Source organism: Myxine glutinosa, chromosome 1, assembly GCF_964187855.1.
Source record: "Myxine glutinosa chromosome 1, kmMyxGlut1.1, whole genome shotgun sequence".
Classification (NCBI taxonomy): Eukaryota; Metazoa; Chordata; class Myxini; order Myxiniformes; family Myxinidae; genus Myxine; species Myxine glutinosa.
Window position 1 is genome coordinate 134,516,426 of NC_136261.1, and position 26,629 is coordinate 134,543,054.

The window sequence follows — 26,629 nt, forward strand, 5'->3', positions numbered from 1 at the left end:
CTTCCAGCCAATTCCTGTCATCATTCCCCGTGTGAGTCGTCTTCGTTTGTTCTGTCCTGGGTAGGTAATTAAGTCTGTATAAGCTAAAGATTGCACTGTGTCACCTGCGTCTTATGTGTTGTAAATAAACGTGACTGCTTTCTTTTTGCTTGTGTGTCTAATAAATCCTGTTATTCCTCCGTACTCTGTTTTCTTCTCTCTTCCTCTTTACATTCGGTCGCTTTAGAGGTTTCCCGATTGAATACCTGTGGCGCGATTGGTCAACGTTGGGGGAGTCGGGCTAATCAGGGATCCTGTAACGGTCGCGGTTGACCATCCGCTCGGCCCAAAGTAACATCTTGTCCGCGACCCTTAACAATATATATATATATATATATATATATATATATATATATATATATATATATATATATATATATATATATATATATTATATATATATATATATATATATATATATATATATATACATATATATATATATATATATATATATACTACTATATATATATATATATATATATATATATATATATATATATATATATATATATATTGTTACGGACTTGGCTAGGATGTTAATTGGCCGAGCGGATGGCCGCCGCACCCGATCAGTTACCCCGACTAACCTGATTCCTGAACGTTGGCCAAAATCGCGCCACAGATATTCAATGGGGAAAAGACAAAGGCGAGGCGGATGCGAAGAGGAAGAAGAAGACGTACAGAGGAATAACAGGATTTATTATTTACACACACTAAAGCAAAAGGAGCAGTCAAGGTTATATACAGGAGACACAGTGAAATCGTTAGCTTACCTATTAACAGTCTTAATTAACCCAGGGACAAGACACACAGAACAAACTCACGTACACGAATGGGAAAATTGCAGGTTGGTTTTTTGTTGGAGGGAGAAGGTCGAATCACAAGCTGGAAGGCTTGGCAGGGCGCACAGCAAGCCGGTCCTTGTCAGGCTGGGAGCGAGCAGGGCATCGTCGTGCACTTCTCTCAGAGGCTTCCCCCGCGCACTTGTGTCAAAGGCTTCCCCCGCGCTTCTCTCGCGCACTTGTGTTAAAGGCTTCCCCCGCACTTCTGTCGCACTTGTCTCAGCAGGCTTCCTACTCGCTTCTCTTCCCTCCTCGCGCACTTCTCTCAGAGGCTTCCCCCGCGCACTTGTGTCAAAGGCTTCCCCCCGCGCTTCTCTCGTGCACTGGTGTTAAAGGCTTCCCCCGCGCTTCTGTCGCACTTGTCTCAGCAGGCTTCCTACTCGCTTCTCTTCCCTCCTCGCGCACTGCTCTCAGAGGCTTCCCCCGCGCACTTGTGTCAAAGGCTTCCCCTGCGCTTCTCTCACGCACTGGTGTTAAAGGCTTCCCCCGCGCTTCTGTCGCACTTGTCTCAGCAGGCTTCCTACTCGCTTCTCTTCCCTCCTTGCGCACTTCTCGCAAAACGGGCAAATCAAGCCGCCGGCCTCTAGAACACGCCCATCGGTGAGCTCGCCTGGGCCCTGATTGGTCGGCACGGCCCTCTGGCTCCACCCTTGATGACGATGGGCGGGCACGCCCAGGATTCGGCAGCTCCTCCCCCTTCTTCCCCGAGCCGACCTCGTGGCGAATGGAGTCGCGGAGGGAACAGTTGGCAATTGCGGCTTTGGGAATGGGAATGAAAGGGGATCTATCTGTTTGAATTCGGTGCAATGGAGTGTCAATTAATGGAAGACAAGGCCTTACCCTACTACACAGAATAAGGAAATAACTGTCAACAAGGGGGAAATCTATGATTGGCTGACGTGAGTGCTTATGAACTAATTACGGGACGCACTTTGACCTTTATACATAACTGGAGCAAGGAGGGCGATATTTTTACAACAATTTACACAACAAAAGAAAAACACCATTCTCATATCCACAACACTGCACCCTCCTCCTCTTAGGTACGTCCCAGGCCTCTTACCTTGACTTTTAGTGTGGCACGTAGGTGTAGTTCCCTTTACATTTAGCCTGACCCTGAGTGTGACAGTTTTAAAACATAAATAAATATGTCCCGCTGCTCCATTGCACCCTACCTAACAGACTCATGCCCACAGCTAACCAAATTGCGGAATTGTCTTCAAACTATACATTTACGGTGGGGGGCGCATTATTTACAATGACTCTACTTTTATTTACAATACGCAACCCAGGACCTGTGATCGTTCTTTTGGGGGGGGGAGACAGTCTGCCCTGCATCGATGCACCATGAAAGCACCCAAAAACGCACCAAAGCACCCTCAAGCACCAATCGGTGCACAGTCACCCCAGTTCAATAATAAAAATAACTAAACAAACCCTGCTGGTGGACTCTTGCTCTTCGGCTCCCTCTGCTGGCTATTGCTATCTTCCTGAAGTTGTCATCTTCTTTGCTGGCAGCCTATTTGGATTAAAATAAAATGCACCCAATGTGTCCATTTTCATTTATTATGGCCCACAGGGCCGACTAGTGTGGTTCACCTGTGGGGCATCGGTGCCCTGTGATCAAGGTCCGCCAGCAAGATTTCGGGCCTTCATGGCCGGTTCCAGCAGAGGGGCCCTGCCCCAACCCATGGGGTCCATAAGTGGTGCTCAGCCACAGACATGTGGTCCATAAGGTGGTGCATCGATGCAGACAGCTGTGGTTGCGAGAGGTTCGGGCTGTGGTTGCGAGAGCCCAGTGGCGCACAGTCCTCATGTGGGAGACAAAGGGGGGAAAAGACAGATGAGCGAGGGGTAAGGTCTCAAGGGTACACATCAATACAGACAATGCAAGGCGAAGTGCGTACGGAGAGCGAAGGGAGAAAGCTCGTCCCTATCGTACGTCACCCCCCCTGTCACCTACTCTACCCTTGCCCTTACCCCATATTTACAAAATCTACACCTTTACAAACTCGTCACTACTGTCACGTCTCCCCATATCTCTTCTATACCAACTTCATCACCCCAATCCCTCTAACCAAAATTTGCCATCACCCAATTCATCATCAATCCTCATAAGGAGGAAGGGATGGAACATCAGCACAATGTCACACCCACGTCATGATGCGTCTCACATTCCAAACATTTGCACAATAAAAATAATAAAAACAACCTGGCATGGTGTGGAGGTACGTCATCCCAGGTGAGTGGATGTAGATGGTGCGAGGAGATCCTTCATCCTATCTACCTTCTAAATGACATTAATACACTTTACACTACCCGGGGTCTTCCCTGCCAATCCATTGGCCAACTTACACTATGGGTTCTAAAAACCAATTCCCATTGCCCAAACTGTGGTGCTTCCCAATTTGGGGTCTCACTCCCCCGATTCATCTCCCGGTGCCCTTGCACAATTTCCGGGCTGGGTCGTGCAGCTCTCCCAGCAGGTCTACCCACCTGCACACCTCCACCACTGTAGTTGCCACCCGAGCTTACCTAGCTCCTCACCCTAACCTATCTAATTGGGGAAGGCCCCTCCTAGCTCTGTCACCCCTTGGTGCCCTCTGGCACTGGGCTACCCGGGTCCGTCCTCCGGATCCTCGGGCCCTATCCACAACAACTACCGGCTCCCAGAGCCCACCTGCGGCCTCACCTGGCCGACATCCTCACAGTGGTGGAGTGCCCATACAACTACACACACTAACAGGCTACACGCCCAGCCATTTTACTCATGCACCAACCACAACACTCCTGTGCAACTACCCGCACCACAGATGCCAATATCCAACCACAATTTACCTGTACCCTCTACCTAACTCTTACACTACCCTCCCCGGGTATTCGTGATGGGGTCCATCCTCCTTTCCCCCATCCACACCTTCGCACCATCCACTCCACTCCACAGTTTCCACCATACTCACTCCACGACCATCCATGCCAATACTCCATATACTCCACACTCCATGTAATCCATACAACCATTCTCCATACCTCCTGTAGTTGCACACCTGTGCAATCACACCTTTTAACCACACACACGGCATCATCTGAACTACCTGTTGCCCTGCTAACTTAGTGCTCCCCGTCTTCCCTTTAAACTAAGCACATACCACATCATTATCATCCACACTAATCTACCTGCGTCCCCACTACAGGTATTATTGTCACTACCTAATCTTACCGTTACCTAAGGTCATCTTCTCTAGATCCCTATCATTATCCTAACCCTCCCGGGCTAGTTTTCCCTGCCAACCCCATAACTAGTGCTCCTTTGCCCCCGCTGTGAGAGATGGCAAAGTTGCCATCCCACCACATCGGGCATCTTCCACTACCAATTTTTCACACCAAATTCCAGCTAATTAAAAATTTGCCAATCACTACCAATCATCTGCCAGTCATCACTCTGCCAATCCTTTGCCAATCATCAAATTTTGCTTTTTCTAATTTCGGGTCCAAAACACTATCGTCGTCACACGGCTACTCGCTTGAGCCTCTCGGTGCGCCAATTCATTTCTAAAGTTCGGCTTCGTAAAGCCGAGCAATGAATGCGGGTTGCTTGGTGCCGGCGGCTGGATCCGTCCGGCACTCGGTGCAGGGAAGGAGGTTTACCTGGGCCGAGATCCCACGCACCATCTCAGCACAGAGCCGTCCAATGGCCCGATCTCGCCCTACCGGAACGCCTCAACAAAAAGGGGTCGCCATGACGACCCTTCCTACCGGGCCGCCCGTACCGCCTAGCGGAGCACGGACACGGCCGTTCAGAGCGCGGCCCGGCGTGGATCACGCACCGCGGTTCTTTCGAAACTGCCGCGGTCACAATCCCCGCGGATCCCCGCGGCACGCAAAGCTGCGCGGCACACACCGAGGGCCCGATTCGGCTATACGTCGCTCTAACCGCTAACCCGGTTAGCGTCGATGCTCCACTTGCATGCTTACACCCCGCAGCCCGTTCCTTGCTCACACATCCAGCCGTCTCCATGCTCTTTGTCATTGCACCTTGCCTGACACACCCAGGTACACTCATTCCGCTTACAGACTTTGTCACACACCTGACCACCGCACACCTCTGCACACACTCGTCGTTCGCACACCTCACCAACACACCTCTTCGCGCCCCCTCCCCGGTCACCTCCTCTGTGACAACCACAGGTGTGCTCTCACTTGCACACCCAATCACGTGCCTCACTACCAATTCCAGTGTGCATTCCCACACACGCTCTACCATTCCAGATGTGCATCCCTCCATTCCAGGTGTACATCCTCTCTCACCTGCCACAACCAACTCACGCTCCACGTCACTCTCACTACTCTCACCTCCACACTCGGTCGCGCATTCACCCTTACTCTCGCCAGCACACTCTTTCCTCATGCCCCCGTCCGTTACACACCTTTCTCGCGCATCCTCTTGCGCACACTCTCCCGTTACACCCTCCGTAACACTCACCACAGGCGTGCATGCTTCCGTTACATCCCTTGTAACACTCCCCACGACGTGCTTCCATGTGCCCCCCCCCCCCCCCCGCACACGCGCTACGACCAACTCACTCTCGACAGCACACTCACTCCTCGGCGCGCACTTTTTCCTCACACACCCCAGAGTCGGACATTCTCGCACACCTCCTCTCTCGTACTCCGTACCTGTCGCACTCTTCACCAACGGCCTCTCACGAACACCCGGATCCAAACCAACCCCCAAGCCGATTGAAGCTCCCCTCATACCATATACATTGCCGATTATATCGCCACTCACCTTGGCACCTCGTCTCCGCACCTCCTCTGCCACCTGCAAACTCTTTATCTGGTTAGCAAGCATACCATCACGATTTGAGCACCGACCTTGCACATATTCCATCACCTCCTCCTGTATCTCCCTCTTAGTTTCCCTCCGTCTCTTCTTAATTTCACTCACCCCCTCTTCCACTTCCTCTAACTTTTGCTTCACCTCTTTTATTTCCCGGTGCATCTCCTCAATTTCGTCCTCTAACGCCACCTTGACCGTTTCTATGTGCGTCCTCACCTCCCGGTCCTTCGTCTCCATTACTTCTGTCACCTCGTCCAACCTCGTTGTCAGTCCCTCACGTACCATCTGACATTCCTTCTTTGTCGCTATTAATTCGTTCTTGATGTCTTTTTGTGTCGCTTTTAACCCTCCTAGTACCACCGTGTTCTTTTGTACCTGCTCCACTAACTCCGTCTGTCCCACCATCAGCTGTTCCACCTCCTGCGTCAAGTCCTCTATGCCCCCTTGTAACTTTGCCGTCCCATTTCTCACGTCTTTCTCCATACGCTTCTCACCTTGCTTTACCTCCTCGCTTACACCTCGTCTTACTTCCTCCCCCATCTCCTCGATTTCTTTAGTAGATGCCGCCCTCATCTGTCCCAATTCATCCCTCTGAGCATCCAATTTACCTTCCAACCCGATTTTCACCTCCTCTATCTGGTTCCCCATCCGTTTGATTTCCCGGGCGGATTGCTCCCCTACTTCCCGCAATTTGTCATCCATTGTCTTTTCTAACCCCCTTAAACCATTTTTCACCCCCTCTATCTGATTCTCCTGGGCAGCCATTCTATTTTCCACCCCCGTTAACCCATTCTTCACCTCTTTTATCCTGTTGTTTAACCCCTCAAATTTATTGTCTAACCCCTCAAATTTATTGTCTAACCCAGCAAATTTATTGTCTAACCCCTCCATTTTATTGTCCAACCCCTTAAAATTATTGTCTCACCCCTCAAATTTGTTTCCCATATTGTTTAACCCGTCTCTCAATTGGCCACCCATTTCTCTTCGCTCTCGGGTGGATTTATCACTTTGGGCATCCATTTTTTGCCATCATTTGAATCATAAAGACTCGCATGTACTCTGGCATCTCGGGCTCGGCTGCTGCGACCACGGGCTCGGCTAAATTTGGCCGCTACAACCACGTGCGTGAGGGCGCCATTTTGCGCACCTGAAACCTCAACCACTTCACCATTGTTCTCCTCCTCCATTTCCTCCCTCTGGTCCTGGGTTACCCCTAACCCCTCTTCTAGTTCCCCCACCGGCATCCCGCCGCCTTGACTATCCATGGCACGATTTTCAAATTTACGATGTTAAATAAAACTAAATTTTGGCCCACTCGTAATTTGAGTGCACTCAGCGCTTCAGGTCCGTATCTCACTCCCAGGCACCAATTGTTACGGACGCAGCTAGGATGTTAATTGGCCGAGCGGATGGCCGCCGCACCCGAACAGTTACCCCGACTAACCCGATTCCTGAACGTTGGCCAAAATCGCGCCACAGATATTCAATGGGGAAAAGACAAAGGCGACGCGGATGTGACGAGGAAGAAGAAGACGTACAGAGGAATAACAGGATTTATTATTTACACAGACTAAAGCAAAAGGAGCAGTCAAGGTTATATACAGGAGGCACAGTGAAATAGTTAGCTTACCTATTAACAGTCTTAATTAACCCAGGGACAAGACACACAAAACAAACTCACGTACACGAATGGGAAAATTGCAGGTTGGTTTTTTGCTGGAGGGAGAAGGTCGAACCACAAGCTGGAAGGCTTGGCAGGGCGCACAGCAAGCCGGTCCTTGTCAGGCTGGGAGCGAGCAGGGCATCGTCGTGCACTTCTCTCAGAGGCTTCCCCCGCGCACTTGTGTCAAAGGCTTCCCCCGCGCTTCTCTCGCGCACTTGTGTTAAAGGCTTCCCCCGCGCTTCTGTCGCACTTGTCTCAGCAGGCTTCCTACTCGTTTCTCTTCCCTCCTCACGCACTTCTCTCAGAGGCTTCCCCCGCGCACTTGTGTCAAAGGCTTCCCCCACACTTCTCTCGCGCACTGGTGTTAAAGGCTTCCCCCGCGCTTCTGTCGCACTTGTCTCAGCAGGCTTCCTACTCGCTTCTCTTCCCTCCTCGCGCACTTCTCTCAGAGGCTTCCCCCGCGCACTTGTGTCAAAGGCTTCCCCCGCGCTTCTCTCGCACACTGGTGTTAAAGGCTTCCCCCGCGCTTCTGTCGCACTTGTCTCAGCAGGCTTCCTACTCGCTTCTCTTCCCTCCTCGCGCACTTCTCGCAAAACGGCTTCCGCGCGCGCTCTTTATAACGCCGCGGGCAAATCAAGCCGCCGGCCTCTAGAACACGCCCATCGGTGAGCTCGCCTCGGCCCGGATTGGTCGGCACGGCCCTCTGGCTCCACCCTTGATGACGATGGGCGGGCACGCCCAGGATTCGGCAGCTCCTCCCCCTTCTTCTCCGAGCCGACCTCGTGGCGAATGGAGTCGCAGAGGGAACAGTTGGCAATTGCGGCTTTGGGAATGGGAATGAAAGGGGATCTATCTATTTGAATTCGGTGCAATGGAGTGTCAATTAATGGAAGACAAGGCCTTACCCTACTACACAGAATAAGGAAATAACTGTCAACAAGGGGGAAATCTATGATTGGCTAACGTGAGTGCTTATGAACTAATTACGGGACGCACTTTGACCTTTATACATAACTGGAGCAAGGAGGGCGATATTTTTACAACAATTTACACAACAAAAGAAAAACACCATTCTCATATCCACATATATATATATATATATATATATATATATATATATATATATATATATATATATATATATATATATATATATATACATACATATATATATATATATATATATATATATATGTATATACATATATATATATATATATATATATATATATATATATATATATATATATATATATATATATATATATATATATCTCAAATACTCATATATACTCAACTCAACATCAAAAGAATATATATACCCAGCATCAAAAGAAACTTATCAAATCTTTAGAAGGACACTCATTGAAATCCTCCATGCAAAAATGAAAAATATTTGAACACAGAGGTGAAGTTCAGCTATCTTTACTAAACACATGTCAATAAACAAGAGGATGCCTCAATCACAAAAAAACAAAAAGCATGAACATCACAAGGGGTGGAGCAATAATAGTCACAGCACTGCAACACAAAGGCACGCACCTGAATACAGTCAAAACAAAATGACAGGAATGGACACAACACTCCTAACAGTCAAAGACAAATGACAGCAGTCCTCAAAATCATGTGTGTCCTCCCTGAGCTGTGATGCAGGCTGCACACCTCAGACGCATGCTCTGTACCAGGCGTCTGAAGCGGTCCTGGGGAAGTCTGCCCACTCCTCCTGCAAGCCTTGAATGAGCATTTGCCGATTGACAGCCATTGATCTCGATGCAAGACGTCGACCAAGCTCATCCCATAAATGCTCAATGGGATTGAGGTCAGGGGAATAAGGCATCCAAGGCATCACTTTAACACCCTGTTCCTGGAGGAAGTTAGTGGTCAGGCGAGCAGCATGGGGTCGAGCGTTGTCCTGCTGGAAAACTGTGATGTCAGGATGAGCCTGGAGAAATGGCAGCAGATGAGGTCTCAAAACTTCATTGACATAACGCTGACTCGTGAGATTGCCTTCCATGACGACCAGAAGTGTCCTGAAACGGGGTGGAAACGCCGGCCCATACCATCACACTGGGACCTCCCCAACGATTGATCTGGCGAATCCAGCATGATGCATACCTTTCCCCACCTCTGTGCCATACCCGTTGATGCCCATCAGCAGCATTGAGGCAAAATGTGGACTCATCGCTGAACAAGACTGCACTCCACTGTTGCTGTGTCCAGCGGCGATTCTGCAGACACCATCTTAGTCTGTTCCACCAATGCACTGCGTTCAACACTGGACCTCTGCAAGGACGTCTTGCTACCAGGCCCCGACTTCTCAAGTGCCTCCGCACAGTGGAGACACTGATGCGGTTGTTGTGGCGACCTTTTGTCACTGCAGCTGTTTGCGTCGCAGAGCGGAAACGATCATGAAGATGCTGCAGCACAATCCAGTGGTCTTGGCTTGGGGTGGTTACCCGTGGTCTTCCTCTTCGTGGACCATCATTCACAGTTCCAGTTTCACTGTAACGCCTGGCCAGGATGGAAATTGCAGGCTGTGAGCAACGAAGACGTTGGGCAATTGTTCGCTGGTTTACACCAGCCTCAACCATCCCATGTGCCCTTAAACGTTGTTCAGATGTGAGGCGTGGCATCTGAATTTTCTTGTTGTTTTTTTTTTTTGTATACTGAATCGAGGCTCGTGAAAGAGCTAACATTTACTTCACAAACAAATCAACCAGACAAACAAAATATATAAAAAGAGGGAGCGGAAAACAAGATGGGGAGAGAAGGGGAAGCACACAAACACAACATTTGAGAGCAGGGAGATGTGTGGAAGGGAGAGGGCTTGGGGGGAGGAGGCGTGGGAAGGGGGGGGGGGGGGTGAGGGAGAAGTATAAAACACAAGGACACCAAGGACTTCCAGGACAGAAGTTGGCATTTCAAAAAAGTGGAATTGGGGTGAAATTAGCGGGGGTAGAAAAGATCAAGGTTTTGGATGGGGGAAGATAAGAGATGGTGCTGAACAGCTGTTTTAAAGACCTGGTGGGTGGAGTGGGATTGAAGAGGGTGAGGGAGTTTGTTCCAGAGGCGGGAGAAAAGAGGAATGAAGGAGTGAAGGTGAGCAGAGAGTCTTGATTTTGGCAGTTTGACCATAAGAGGGTTGCAGGCAGATCTTGTGCGACCTGTAGGAATATTTGCGGGACAGCCCAGAGAGAGCTGGGGGGGCAAGGCCAGAGAGAAGTCGGTAGAAGACGGAAAGACCACCAACTTGCATGCGGTGAGTGAGCCAGAGGCCCTTGGAGTTAGCTTCATCGCGGGAGATTCCAATGATTCTGAATGCTTTGGTTTCAACAGCGTGAAGACGAGCTAGGTGTGAGGCAGGAGCACCAGCCCAGAGGGGAGAGCAGTATTCCATTGAGCTGCAGATGAAAGCCTTGTATGTGGTGAGGAGCTCAGGTGTGCCAAGGAAGGACTTCGCACGACGGAGGATGCCCAGTCGGCGACTGGCTTTGGAGGCCAGATTTGAAATGTGGTTTTCCCAGGAAAGATCATGGCAGATAGTGAGACCCAAAAGCTTGAGTGACAGAACTTCTTGGAGAGGATTATTCAGAAAGTGGATGGGAGGGTTGTCCAGTCGGTCTTTTCGGAGAGACATCGTAAGAGTGTGAGATTTGTCAGGATTGAAAGACATTTTCCACTTGTTTACCCAGTCTGTGATTTTGTCCAGGTCTGCAGAGAGTGAGGAGGCTGCAGACTGCCGATCTGAGGGATGAAGAATGGAGCGACAGAGAGTAGAGTCATCAGCAAAGAGATACAGAGGATTTTCAAGAGAGTCAGAGAGATCATTGATGAAGACCAGAAAAAGCACAGGGCCCAGAACACTGCCTTGTGGAACTCCAGCCTGAACAGGAAGAGGAGATGAGAGAAACCCATTCAGGGCCACACATTGACTACGACTAGAGAGGAAGTCCGCCAGCCATGCGTGGAGATTTCCATGGATACCAAAAGAGGAGAGTTTGGTGAGCAGAGCGGGGTGCCAGATCGTATCGAAGGCACGTGATATGACAAGGGAGACTGCTCTGATTTCCTGTTTGGCATTGAGGACCTCCATCCATTGTTGAGAAAGCAGAAGCAGCATGTCCAGAGTAGAGTGTCCAGGTCTGAAACCAAATTGATGATCAGAGATCAAGCCATTGGAGAAGAGGAAAGATTTCATATCTGAAGCAATGATGGATTCCATGACTTTGCTGATAATTGGGAGAAGGCTGATTGGTCTGTAGTTGCTGGGATCTGTTTTTGCACCTTTTTGTGCAAAGCGGTGATGTTGGCAGATTTCCAAGCAGATGGAAGATGACCTTGAGCAAAAGAGAGGGTGAAGAGAACAGAGAGAGGGAGTGAACGAGCGGAAGAACAGGATTTTAGGACCCGTGGGCTGATGCCGTCAGGTCCAGTTGCAGAATCCGAGTCGAGGGTTGACAGAAACTTTTCCACCTTGTCAGGAGGAAAGGACACAGAGTCCAGGAGCAGCTGGGTACTGTCAGAAGCCTGTCAGAAGGATTTCAGAAGCCTGTTTTCACTGTCAGAAGCCTCGAGAGTGACTATAGACAGCAGTAAGTGAATGTCTAACCACGAGAACTGAAGGATTTCATTATTTCAGAAGTCATTTCAGAATCTGTCATTTCAGAAGCCTGCCTGTCAGAAGGCTGTTTTCACTGTCAGAAGCCTCGAGAGTGACTATAGACAGCAGTAAGTGAATGTCTATCCACGAGAACTGAAGGATTTCATTATGAGGGTCATTATTTAAAGGGAAAGATCCCTATACAAAACCACTCAAGCATGCCATTGTTGATCAACCAGGTGATTGAAGTGAAGTTCCCATTTCATAATCAGCCATTACAATTGAATAAACGTGTTTGTAAAGCTGCACATTTCAAAAAATGAAAGTGATAAGTTTATTTTGATGCTTAGTTTATATATATATGTATATATATATATATATATATATATATATATATATATATATATAACTTTTCAATTATATATTCTGAGATTTTCTTTAACTTTCTCCAATAGGTCTTTTTGCAGTCAAGTCAAATACTGCTTAATCTTTATATTTAGGCAACATTAAACAAGACAAAAAGTCTAACAGTGGTGTAGCCTGTCTTGTAAAATATTATAAACCACAAACACACATGATTAACTTTTTAAACAGTTGCTAATGCTGTTTATTACATTAAACAAATTTTTTGGGAGGAATCCCGACATCCGTGAGGTAGGTTTTACTTACCGAACTGAGAGAAGATCTACTGTAATCTAGATTATACCCCACAAGGGTTGGGTTAATAACATGCTATCAAAAAATCCGAGGCGAATTCCTTACTTCCGTGGTTATTAGTACCATACACCGCTTATATCATTGATTCATGAACCATACACCACTTCAATCCATCAACTTTTTATTCATGACATTGGGATTAAAGTGTTATGGTCATATTTACTATATTTTTTTATTATTACTATTACGAAAACGATACTACTGAAACGATACACTACTGCATTAAGAAAACTGGGCTTAATTTGTCCGAAGGGTAGGCATAAAGCCTATGGCCTATACATACCATTTTGTTGCAAAAGACGTAGCGCCGATGCTTTCGATATTTGATTTAAACAATCGGTTTGTTTGTGTTTCACACTGAATGAAAAACTTAAAGGTAGAGTGTGGCGATTGTGATATACTGTAGGTTCGACGATATGTTCGGCTTGAACGAATTGGAATCAAAATGGCGGTGTGTGGAGAGTCAGCCGTTACACTGCCGTAATGACATCAGACGTAATCACATCACCCTGTCATGTGACCAGATCCTCAGGTCTGATTGGTATTCGTTTGTGGGGACATACATACATACATACGGACGGACAAACACTGTTCTAGACGGCTTTGCCCTATGGGCTATGCCGTAAAAAAAAATTAATCAACACTACACTTCTGTATAAAATCAATTAACCGCGCATGAGGTACACAAGAGACACATGAGCCTTGTGTTCAAGTTTTCCTTCCCTGTACCAGACAGGGAATGTGAAATCTCAGTTAAAAACAATATAACCATGACAACAGAGCATGACCAATTGTTCACAAAATTAAGTATACATCAAAACAAACTAACGCACAGGTTATCATTATACAAACTTGTCGATTTAATCCCAGATTACTAAACAAGCTCAAAACAAAAGTGAAGCATAATTATACACTCTCCCATAAAATTGAGTAACAATGATGTCTACTCTGTAACTTATGACAAGATAGTGCAATGAAAAAGTAGTTATTTGGTCGACTACTTATCACTTCCGATATGTACATTGACTCCAAATCCCCATCCCGTTTGCAGGTGCATTGCTGTTCTCGTACCACTTCAGTATAACAAGAATCATTTTGGACTTCGTCAGATGATACTTATCACTGCTACTTGGGTGCTCTCCATGGGTTTGGCCAGCCCCATCATGTTTGGCCTCAACGATGGTCCGGTGCGTGACCCAAAGGTCTGCAAATTGGAGAGCAACAACTTTGTTGTTTACTCATCGGTGTGTTCATACTTTGTGCCATGCCCATTAATGTTGGTCCTTTACTGCTGCATGTTCCGAGGCTTGCGCAAGTGGCGTCAAGCGAGGAAAACTCTTGCTCAACATCGACAATCTAGATCCCACGGCCCCCAGGCACTCAAATCAGGCTGTAGCCCAGCCTGCTCGATTGTCATTCTGCAAGACCTGTCCATTGAGACCAGGAGGCTGGAGAATTCACCGCAGCAAGTTGTTCGATCGACCGCATGCTGGGAAGAAGGAAGCTCCGAAAGGAATGGTGTATCATGGATGCGTGAGCGGGCTGTGCGAAGAACGGTGCAAAGCCGGCGTGTAAATGGACGTGAACAGAAGGCAATGAAAGTTTTGCCCATTGTTGTAGGTACGTCTGCATTTCATCCTCTTCTTTCTGTTTTGAAGTCTCTCTTGCTCTATGTCTGTTTGTCTCTCAGCAAGGCACGTTTTGAATCACCAGACAGCCATGCCATTCTGCTGTGACCTTGAATAAAATTATTTGGAGCATCTCCAGCATAATTTTGAACATAGCATAAATAACTGATTAATGATCATTGGCATTGCTGGAAAGAAAAAAACTTGTCCTATCTTAGAACTCTTAGAAAAGACTAGAACGACACTCGGTAGAGAGCATACCTCCACCAGGCTGAACAGTTCACGTTTTGTATCCCACTGATCGACCATATCTGGATTCGGACCTGAACCAAAATCTAATCGGTTTGTTCTTGTTTCCGAACCAACTCATCTACCTAGTTTTATCATAACTTGTCTACAACTTGATGAAATATCATGCTTTATATCATTTTGGCCCGATCACTCAATGGTGAAGATCATTTGAAAAATTAAAAAATATTGTATCCGGATCCCGGATCTTCACCAAAATTGAATCAACTCTTCTTTGTCAGACACACAACCTGTCCTCTAAATTTCAGCCGAATCTGTCCAAAACTTTTTGAGATATCCTGCTATGTATCGTTTTGGGCCCTACCTCTCAATGGTGAAGAATCACTTGAAATATTCTAGTAGCCGGATCCGAATCCTCACCAAAATCGAATAATTGCGTCCTTGTCACATACCCAACCTCTGCACCAAATTTCGTCTTAATCCGTCCACAACTTTGAGATATCCTGCTCCCAGTCAAACAACCAGATGGGTGTGAAAACAACCTTCGGTGGTGGAGGTTATCGAATGCTGAAATGTTGTTCACATTTCAACATTTAGAATTGCATGTACCTGTTGCTTACTGCTTTGTACAATGGCAGTCTATAGTATGTACAAACTTGCAGAGATTCTCTTTCCCTCACGCCCCCCCCCCCCCTTTTTTACGTTCTTGAATTGAAATATGTTGAGTTTGTTAATATACAGTATCCCTATTTTCATATAGATTAATAGGAAATAATGTTCTGATATCTGGAGGTGTTTACGCTGACAATATTACTCTGAATTCTGTCTATAAATTACATACGCTGACTCCTCAGCATCACATTTTACAAGACAACTTGCTCTATCAGGTCCATGTTACATGGCAATGTAACCTACTCGAAACACACGGACCATGTTACATTTACCACAGTCCAGCTATGGATCCCCCATACCGCCTTCCACGTAACAATATTATATTAGGCTGTATCACGATTACAGTTATGCTCAGGTGATTCAGGAAAAATCTGACGAACATGAAATGGACTTCATTCACATACCTGGCCACCATGGTCTCTTCACAACAATCAGATTGAGAGTCTTAGGACCTATCCATGGCTTGCCACACTCTTTGACATGACGCACCTTCCTGAATGAGTGAACGCCACATCATATTCATCTCGGGGCAAAGGTTGTTTAGTCCAATTTTATATTTATCCTCTAATTGTTGGTTTAGTGATTGTGCTACTAGACTTACCTGACAAGGTAGTAAATATACTGTGGTTATTGAGATTCACTCTTCTCTTATCCATTCCTGGTGAAATTGGGGTTCCACAGGGCAGTGGATTAGATTCCTAACATTTAATTACAATAATTACCTAAAAATTAAAACCCTCACTTCACTTTTCTGCTAATTACCATTGCTCGAGGAGAGGAATAGGGTCTGTTTGTCTATTTGTCCACAGAATGTGAGTTTGTCCATTAATTACATATTATTGAAATGGTAATGGTAATGATCATGATAAAAACACATCAGACCAACAGTTGCAGAGGAAAAATAAATTCGTACTGATCGGATGAAGCATTATACTTGGCGAATTATGACGTCATAACTTCGCTTACGCATGACATCATCACTAACATATCTTATTCCACATGGAGAGTACTTGACAATGAGCCATGTTTCAATTTTTCCCATTGAGCGGTTTGGGAGATAGAGGTGTAACATTTTTCCAAGGTGGCGTCCGTACCACGTGACCTATGACGTCATAATTATGAATAGAAACATTCTACAGGCAGAGGCACTCCTGTGGTAAAATTTTGTGTCAATCGGACCAACGGTTGCTGAGAAAATGAATTTTAACAAGCGTTACGCCTAGGTCCCCCGTCGGTGAAATTATGTGAGTTGACAAAGTGGAAGACGCAAGGCGGCCATCTTGGATTTTGACATGGCGACCCAATTTTCAATAGCGTTCTCCCTTATGCGTAGATACACCCACACACCAGATTAGAAGTGAGTAGTTCGTTTATTTTTCAAGATATTTCCCCCACAAGGTTCAGACATATATATGGTGGCGGCCATCTTGGATTTTGACGTGGCGACCCAATTTCCAATAGCGTTCTTCCTTATGCCTAGATACACCCACACACCAGATTAGAAGTTGGTACTTCGCTTATTTTTCAAGATATTCCGCTCACAATGTTCAGACATACATGGCGGCGGCCATCTTGGATTTTGACGTGGGTTGCACCCACACACCAAATTAGAATTAAAGTCCTTCGCTTACGCATGCACGCACGTCCGCACGCACGGACGTACGCACACACGCACACGCGGACAGAGGGGAAAACCATAGTCCCCCTTTCGCTCCGCGGTGCGACAGGGGACAGAAATGCAGACACGTATGCCACACGTAGGCATGTACGGATGCAACCGATTGCCTAACTAACCCTCTTTTCACTTCGCGAGCCCATGGTAAGAATGATAATAACTAGGTGGTATTCATAGAATACTTACCTGGCGTAGTCAACTTGTTGCGAGCCAACTGTTCTGTTTTTCAACATTTTTTTTCTTTGATCCAATATGGCTGCCAGACCACATGAGTGATGACATCACAAATTTAAATTCTCCAATATAATTGTTGCATAGATCACGGTCAATACATTTCAAACTGATCAGACTAAGCGTTGCCCCTGTCGAATTATGACGTCATAATTATGACACCAATGACGTCATCGTTAACAACACCTATTCCCCATATGGAGTTCTTTACAATGAGCCATGTATACATTTTTTCCATGCAGTGGTTTTGGAGATATAGAGGTGCAACATTTTTTGGTTTTTCCAAGATGGCGCCTGTACAACATGACCTATGACGTCATGATTACCATTAAAATATTCTACAGGAGGAGGCGCTCCTATGGTGAAATTTTTGTGCCCATCAGACCAACAGTTGCTGAGAAAAAAAATTCACAATGATCGGATACGTGTTGTACTTGTCAACTTATGACGTCATAACGAAGGCACAGATGACATCATCATTAACATGTCTTATTCCCCATGGGGAGTACTTGACAATGAGCCATGTTTCAATTTTTTCCATTTAGCGGTTTCGGAGATATAGAGATGCAACGTCTTTCTACTTTTTCCAGGATGGCGTCTGTACCACGTGACCTATGACGTTATAATTATCATTAAAAAATTCTGCAGGAGGAGCCGCACATATTCTGAAAATTTCGTGTCCATCGGTCTAACAGTTGCAGACGAATTTTTGTTTTATTCATACTGATCACATCAAGCGTTGTACTTGTCAAATTATGACGTCATAATTAAGGCAATGATGACATCACCATCAACATATCTTATTCCCCCATGGTGAATACTTGAAAATGAGCCATGTTAATTTTTTTCCATTGAGCGGTTTGGGAGATATAGAGGTCTAACGTTTTTCCAAGATGGCATATGTACCACGTGACCTATGACGTCATAATTATAAAGAAAAAATTCTACATGCGGAGGCACTACTATGGTAACATTTCGTATCAATCAGACCAACGGTTGCCGAGAAAATGAAATTTTAAAATGCAGACATGTACGGCACACGACACATGTACCGACCTGAATGCTTAACCCCGCTTTTCACTTCATGAGCGCAGGGTAATAATGATAACTAGCCGAAACCCGTGGAACATCCACGGCAGGGAGGATGTGGTGTATGGATAGAGTGTACCATTATGGATGGCACAGGGGATTTGCTTGTCCGAGTAAGAGTTAGGAAGAAAGATGAGAATGAAGAGTGCGTATATGAACAACGATCGCCGACACCGGCACAAATGCATGCTCTGGATTGACAACTCAGTGGACGGCTTGCTTTCGCCTTCGCCTGTCCAATCAGCGGACGGCTTGCTTCGCCTTCGCCCAGCAGACGCCAATACGATGACGTCGTAAGATGGCGTCATATCGGCAGTTAATCGGATGCTTTTTGGCCCCAACGTCGGCTAATTCAGATTTTTCGAGTATGTCTGTACGTGATAAACAAAGAGCGCGGTTCGTAGATCGTAAATCCAATAGTGCCGTGGGCATCGGGTCACTGGGTGCGGCGTAAAAGGGCTAACAAAGTCGAGTCCTTACGCTATTATTATATAGACTAGCCGAAACCCGTGGAACATCCACGGAAGGGAGGATGTGGTGTATGGATAGTGTACCATTATGGATGGCATAGGGAAGCGCTCATGGGATCTTCTTCTTCCGTTAAGCTCCAATTTTTTCTCTTTAAGTTAAGTCCAATCAGTCCTCTCTGCTCGAAGTGCTTAGGCCATGCCTTCCCGCTCTCATACTTTTATTTCCGTTTGGTGTAGAAAGAGATTGACATATCGTTCGTCTGTTTTCAGCTCGTTATCTTTAAGCTTCCTTACGTCTCGCCACCTGCTACACCTCTCTGAGTTACGAGGATTTATGCAACGCACCCCGAGTATCGCAACGTCACTCCATTTAACTTTATTAAAATGATGATAAAGACGTTTCCTTATATATCCTAATTTAAAATGTTCAAGGGAATAAAAAGACCATTTGGTTCACACCACCCATGTTCACACCACTCGACTGTCCAATCAGCGGACGGCTCGCTTCGCCTTCGCCCAGCAGACGCCAATACGATGGCGTCGTAAGATGGCGTCGTATCGGCAGTTAATCGGATGCTTTTGGGCCCCAACGTCGGCTAATTCAGATTTTTCGAGTATGTCTGTACGTGATAAACAAAGAGCGCGGTTCGTAGATCGTAAATCCATTAGTGCCGTGGGCATCGGGTCACTGGGTGCAGCGTAAAAGGGATAACAAAGTCGAGTCCTTACAGTATTATTATATAGATGGAACGTGTTAATGATGGTACATGAGTACAGCTATTAATTATGTCCTGTTGGAACATGAGTACTACATCTATTAACTAGAACGGGCACTCGGTAGAGCGCATACCTTCGCCGCAGCTACTTTTGTTGCCAAAATAAAAGACTACAAGATCTGTGTAGCAAAGCATTTTGGCATTAGTTTCATACAAATTGGACACAAATTGACCGCGCTATGGTAAAAAGACGATTTTGACCTTTTCATGACCTTGACCTTGACCTTTGACCCTATCGATTCCAAAATCTAATCAAATGGTTCCCGGATAATAACCTATCATCCCACCAAATTTCATGCGAATCGGTTGAATACTTTTTGAGTTATGCGAATAACATACACACACACACACACACAGACATACAAATAAATACACAGTGATCAAAACATAACCTTCCGCTTTTGCGAAGGTAATTATGTTTCATTGGAACACGAGTTTGTCTATTTATTAAGTACCATTGAAATGTGAGTTAGTCTATTAATTGTATACTGTTGGAACTGAGTATGGCTTTTAATTATGTATTATTGGACCATTCATTTTAAGACATTTAGATCCCCTTATACACTCCAGACCCCTTAGCTTTAGACCCTTCAATAGACTTTTAAAGATACGTTCGACACTTTAAACCTCTTTATACCTTCACACCGTTTAGATCCCTTAGAACCTTTACGACCCATAAAGACAATTCAGACCCTTTGGAGTTTACACCTTAAATTACATCATTTGGACCCCTTAGATATTTTAAGACCCTTTAGGCACTCAAGACCCTTTAGACCCCTTTAGACTTTTACACTATTTCGACATTTAGACCTTTCTACCTCTACACTTTTTCAGCTCTTTGGCTCGGTTACATAATGAAATGGAAAACCAAATACTACATTGGAGTCATCAGGAGGAACCTGGATAGGATTTTGGTTTCAGCCGCTACTCCACAACCCTCAAACCCATCCAGGCGCAGTCAAGTGAACCTTCCAGAAAAATCTCTGCAAGAATTCACTTTTCCTTGGACAGACAGATGAAGAAAGAGAGAAAGAAATAACAAGAAAGAATTAGAATGAATAAGGAGAAATGTGAAAAAGTATAAAGAAATGTGAAAGGAACAAAGATCCCTAACTCCTAGCCCTAGCTCCTAGCCCTAACCCCTAGCCCGAACTCCTAGCCCTAGCTCCTAGCCCTAACTCCTAGCCATAAGTCCTAGCCCTCGCTCCAAGCCCGAGAAAGATGTTGGGAAGAACCCAGATAGATATATTTCAGTATTTCAGGTAAAAACGCAGCAACAGTTACAAGCTACAGAGGTCCATCAGCGGGGAAGCCGAATCCACACAGACATCAGAATATGGTACAATCGTAATGAAGCAGAAAACCAAATACTGCATTGGAGTCATCAGAAAGAACCCGAATAAGCAAAGATCCTAAGCATCATTAATGAATAAGCATCCTTAAAGAAAGATTTGAGGACGTACTTAAATATTCCCTTAAGTTTCCCCTTATGGACATCCTTAATTTAAAGATGGTTGCTTTTTCCTTAAAACCTTCCATAAACTCAAGGGAGCATCCCTCCTTACCCCCCCCCCCCCCCCTCCCTGAAACACCAACCTTTGACTTTCCAAAAAATGGAAATTGGTCATGAAGACGACGATTATCACAGCATGACGTCAGAGGTTAATTAAACATTACTTCCACAATTGAGTTATGATTGTACTTTGGAAAACACGCTCTGAGCTGCGACATGTGACCCTGATAACATCTTCACTCTTTCATGATATCCAGAATATTTTACATGGAGTTTCGCACCCATATTTCACTTTCATAATTTCACACTTTCACCATTCGCAGAAAGTTTCCAAATATTTACTGCACACATTACACATTCACAATAAAATGCTCAATGAGAATCGAATGAATTATACACAAGAATCATTTTATTCTTCCTTCATCCGGAAGCACGTGTTCCCCAGCCATGCAACATATAACAAGCGTTATTGAGCATCCACGTGTTCATGACATGTTCTTGCTTTCAGACACCTATTCCTATCTCCAATGTGATTGGTTGCCTAACATAGCAACGGCTTCGACAAAAATCCTCAAACTTAAAGGATACGGGAATTTTACGCAACCTGACTTTTGCCCTATAGGCCACTTATTGGTTCACGAGTTATCAAACAGTGACCACTATATTCGTCATGGGTGTGTGTCTGTCTGTCTGTCTGTCTGTCCGCAGCATAACTACTCGATGATATCATCCGATCTTGATGAAACTTGGGTGGGAGGTTGATATCATGATCTAGTTGTGTCCTGCCGAGAGGGGGCGATTGTGCCCATTGTGGGTGAAGCCACGCCCGAAAAAGATGTCTTTTCAGTGGGTAATCGAGTTCAAGCTACATCTTCTCCGAGGGGTTTGGTGGAATCTGACAGGGGTTTCGGTATTTGGTTAGGCCAATGTCATGTGTCTAGCCCCACGGAGCTTGATTTTTCATTTTCGCCCCAAGGTCACGAAATTTAGAAAAGGCGATTTTTGATGGTTTTATTACATTGTTTGCTTCCTGATAGGGTGAAATGTCGTACATGATCTTATATTATCACATACATTATGAAATACAAGTTTTCCAACAAATTTCAGAATCTTCGACCTTTGACCTTTGGAGGTCACAAAGGTCAAATTTTCAAAGTTGTCGGAATCGAACCAAATTTTCGGTATTGTGTAGCTAACTAACCTCATAACTGATTATACATTATTTTCTATCTCATTTCAAGGTCAGTAACCTTCGTTTTGACATTTCCAGGCCAGCACCACACACAATTACGTACAGCTGGCTCATAAAGACCTGCGCACGCAGCGCATTGAGGCCCTTTGTAAATAGGCATGCACACCGCATGCCGGGGGCCGACACCTGCCACGTGGGCCCCCGACCCCCCAGTCCGGGCCTGTTTCGGTTATAGTCCGTCCTTTGTCATTGAATACCACTCGCTCGTGAACCATCGTCGTCTCCTGACTTGTACCTTTCGTTTTCAACCAACAACTTAAATTTAGTAAAGCCTTCCATTTATCTGCTACACAAAATACATCACAAACGAGAACAATGCAACTGTGTCACCAATATGCCTCCACATAGTCCCACAACGGGTAGATGCATCACTCTGCATATGTATGGGTAGTGGATCACGTTTGTGAAGTTTGGTGTTGATCGGATAAGGTTCGTTTTTCTATCCAAGATGGATGCCAAACCATGTGACCTATGACATTATCATTTTCAAACTATATGCAACAGTGCTGTTAGATGATATTTGCAAAATTTCGCATCGATATGGTGAGCGGTTTCATAGACATATTTAATATTTTCCATTCAATCCAAAATGGCTGCCAAACCATGTGACCTATGATGTCATAAATTTAATATTTCAATACAAATGGGTCATAGATCATGTGCATGCAATTAAAGATTTTTAGGATAAGGAATTCGATTAAAACATTTTTGGCTGGTATACCACTTCACCGATGATGTCATCATTATCATGCTTTTGTTCCCCATTAGGAGTACTTGACAATGTGCCAAGGTACAAATTTTTCCATTCAGCGGTTTCCGAGAAATACTTTTTTTATTACTTGCTTGTAATCCAGGATGACTGCCATACATCGTGACCTATGACGTCACGATTATCATAAAAAGATTATGCATGGGTGTCACTCCTACCCTGAAAGTTTTGTCTAAATCGGACATATGATTGCTGAGAAAAACGAGGTTTAGCTTGGACGGACAGACGTACGGACAGACAGACAACCCAAAAACATAATGCGTCTGGCGACTTTGTCGGCAGAGGCATAAAAACCAGTTTTGACAAGGGTCTGCAAGCTCTGATTGCTCTTTCCAGTTTTATTTTGCTGTCATTACCAGTCCATTTGAAAGACAAAATATTGTTGATTCTCTCAACATGCATCTTGAAAATATTTTAGATGACCTTCTCATGAACATTATCTTCCATTCCATCTAAATGGGTAATTATTTCTAAGACAATCATCGTCATCATACTAAAATACGCCATTTGGTGTCTGTCTGTCTGTCTGATGAATTTTTGACGCCAATACATTCCGTCGTTACTTATCCAATCTCAACCAAACTTGACAGGATGACGAAGGGTTACATAATGAAGGTTGCCTCCATTTGCCATCCATTTGTTGCCAAGCGCATTCATTTGCCTCCCTCCCCAAGGGGGTTTTTTCCCCAGAGCGGCTTTTCCCCACCATTGCCGTCAATGGCGTTGCATGTTGAGGTGTATATCAATGTTATATGAGCCGGCGAAGCCGGTGTTGTGAATGAACGCGTACGTATTATGTTGAAAAGCCAGATTTTGCTGGATCCCTTGAGAATTTCGAAGCTTTGACGCACCAAATCGCCTCATGGAGGCCGCCATCTTGCGGATGCGGAAACAATTGTGAAAAAGTTCAATAGGAGTTTGTTTCACCGTCTTTGTTTGATTCACAATGTTATGCACCTCTAATTTGTAATTAAAATACTTTAAGACCAACCTCGTTCCCCGGGCCCACATGGGCCCTGGTTATCTTCAACGAAAATCGTCACCAAACACCAGAACCAATGAGATTCGAGTATTTGAAAAAACATTTCAAAAAAGCTTATTACGTGTTTCGGAGGCTGAAAACGGCGTCAAATATTCTAAAATTGACGAAGAATTATTTTTTAGAAATCTCGCGGCCGTAGGTGATAGTTTTTCACGGCAGGAAATATCCGAAGTTGAGACGGAATTCACCGAACTAATCAAGAAGGAAGTTTTATAAATTTTAATCTCATCCAGAATACAAATGGTGTCATTTTGAACTAGGTACGGTACCTACTACACCGACCTAGTACCAACTACCTAACCTACTGATGCCATAGTGATGGGTGAAATAGTGGCTAGAGGCTTTGGCTTCGCCGGCTCATTGCGGCTTTGCAGTAGGGTACTAGTAGCTTATCGTGGCGTTTGTTCAAAGAAGAAGATTTATCGTGGCCTTTTTCCAAAGATGCTTTAATTACAAAATTAATGATAATCGCATATTGCTAATGTTATTACAAAACAATATTAATACTAATAATGTCCCACTTCTCCAAGGCGTTTTTCCTGCAGCGATAACGTGTATAAATAGCTTATAGTTATAATGGCGTTTCCGTGGGAGCAACGGCTTCTACAGGAAGTAAAAGTATTATAAACCACAAACACGAATGCTTAGCTTTTTAAACAGTCGCTAAGGCTCTTTATAACACTAAATTAAGAAATTTGGAGGAATCCCAACATCCGCGAAGGAAGGTTTACTTACAGAACTGAGCAAAGATCTACTTTACTCTATATAACCCACAAATGTTGGGTTAATAACATGGCCCTTTCTGCCGCTACCATGGCATTTTTCGTAGCAAACTTTTGAAACTCACTCCTGCTGTTTGATACGACACTGAAAGGGAGAAGCTCAGGTTGTGCTCCTTTGCCGAGCAGCTAGCTAGCGCTTGCCAAGCCAGCCGTTCCTTAACGGTTTTGAATGGAGTGCTTGCTCAAATGCTTAAACCACTTGGCGATCTCTCCCCAAGAAACTTGTTAAATGAACACACACCCAATGTTCTTGAGATCCGACCATAGATCGACTGTAACCTACATACCCCAAAGAGAAATGACCCTTTTTCCGCTCCTATAGTTAGCGAATTTGGAGGAATCCCGACAGCCGTGAAGTAAGGTTGACTTACAGAACTTAGCAAAGATCTACTGTACTCTATATAACCCACAAATTTTAGCTCTTACATGAGCCTCGATCTTGTATACAAAGAAAAAAGAAAAAAATGTTGGGTTAATAACATGGCCCTTTCTGCCACTACCATGGCATTTTTCGTAGCGAACTTTTGAAACTCGCTCCTGCTATTTGATACAAAACTGAAAAGGAGGAAGCCCGGGTTGTGCTCATTTACCAAGCAGCTAGCTCGTGCTTGCCAAGCCAGCCGTTCATTAAGGGTTTTGAATGGAGTGCTTGCTCGAATGCTTAAACCACTTGGCGATCTCTGCACAAGAAACTTGGTAAATGAACACACACCCAATGTTTTTGAGACCCGACCATAGATCGACTGTAATCTATATACCCCAAAGAGGAATGACCCTTTCTGCCCCTCCCGTAGTGAGCGGGTGTACTAGTATCTAAAAAGCTGTCTTTCTAAGAACATTTGTTGTTAGATTGAATGCTGAACAATAAATGCATCTCATGCAATCTCAGTATTCTGCAATATGACCACTACATAATGTTTGAATGACAAATAATCCAAGATAAAAACGAACCTTTGAAACAACATTGCTTTATTTCTTGCACTGATTGTTGAGACATTCTGTCCTTGTAAATTCCATGGATTTTTCATTGCCGACACTTTCACTGCAATTAGTGTTGTTAAGTGAGAGAGAGAGGGAATTTAGAGCTGAACTTGTAAAGATTAGACATTTGTGAGAATTGCTGGATATCAGCCTGGGCCAAACCTTTTTTTCTCAAATTGAAAGGGAAATGGAAGTTTCCATTCTGAAATGGGAGGTGTACATGCACTGACCTCATATTCATGGGCATGGCATAAGGAATGGAGGATTGTGGAGGATGTGAGTGGGGTAAATTGTGGTTGTGGAAGATTGAAACGATGCAAGTGTTTTTGCTACACCAATCAAAGTTAGCACGCAACTAGGATATACATTATTTAAAGGACACAGTTTTTACATGAATGGCAGTGTGTTTTCATCTATCTATAATGCCAGTAATCTCTGTGTGTGTGTGTGTGTGTGTGTGTGTGTGTGTGTATGTCTGTGTGTTTGTCTGTGACCGCTGTTTCTCGACAACCACGGGTCCGATATACTTGAAACTTGCCAGGTATATTGCTGGGGACCTGAGGATGTGCCTTTTCAAGGTTTCATATTAATCGGACAAGTAGTTACCGAGCTATGGCGATTTCTTTACCAAACTCCACAAGCCGTTCGCTTTGGACCAAACCATTTCATGTAAATAGAGGGGGGGGATTGTCACCGTACTCGCAAGCCGTTCGCTTTGGACCAAACCATTTCATGTAAATAGAGGGGGGGGGGGATTGTCACCGTACTCGCAAGCCGTTCGCTTTGGACCAAACCA

The 26,629-nt window shown here is 44.9% G+C and overlaps 1 protein-coding gene across 5 annotated transcripts in view; it reads left to right on the forward strand.

Moving 5' to 3' along the window:
* DRD4 (dopamine receptor D4) overlaps positions 1-26,629 on the forward strand; it is a 292,964-nt gene that overhangs the window by 247,177 nt on the left and 19,158 nt on the right. For 3 of the 5 annotated variants that reach the window (XM_068118680.2, XM_068118677.2, XM_068118681.2), the window contains exon 3: positions 13,756-14,320. In XM_068118680.2, the coding sequence (XP_067974781.1) occupies positions 13,756-14,320 (565 nt within the window). Of the gene's footprint in view, positions 1-13,755; positions 14,325-26,629 lie in introns of all 5 variants that reach the window. The other 2 variants (XM_068118679.2, XM_068118678.2) reach the window with 1 other exon arrangement.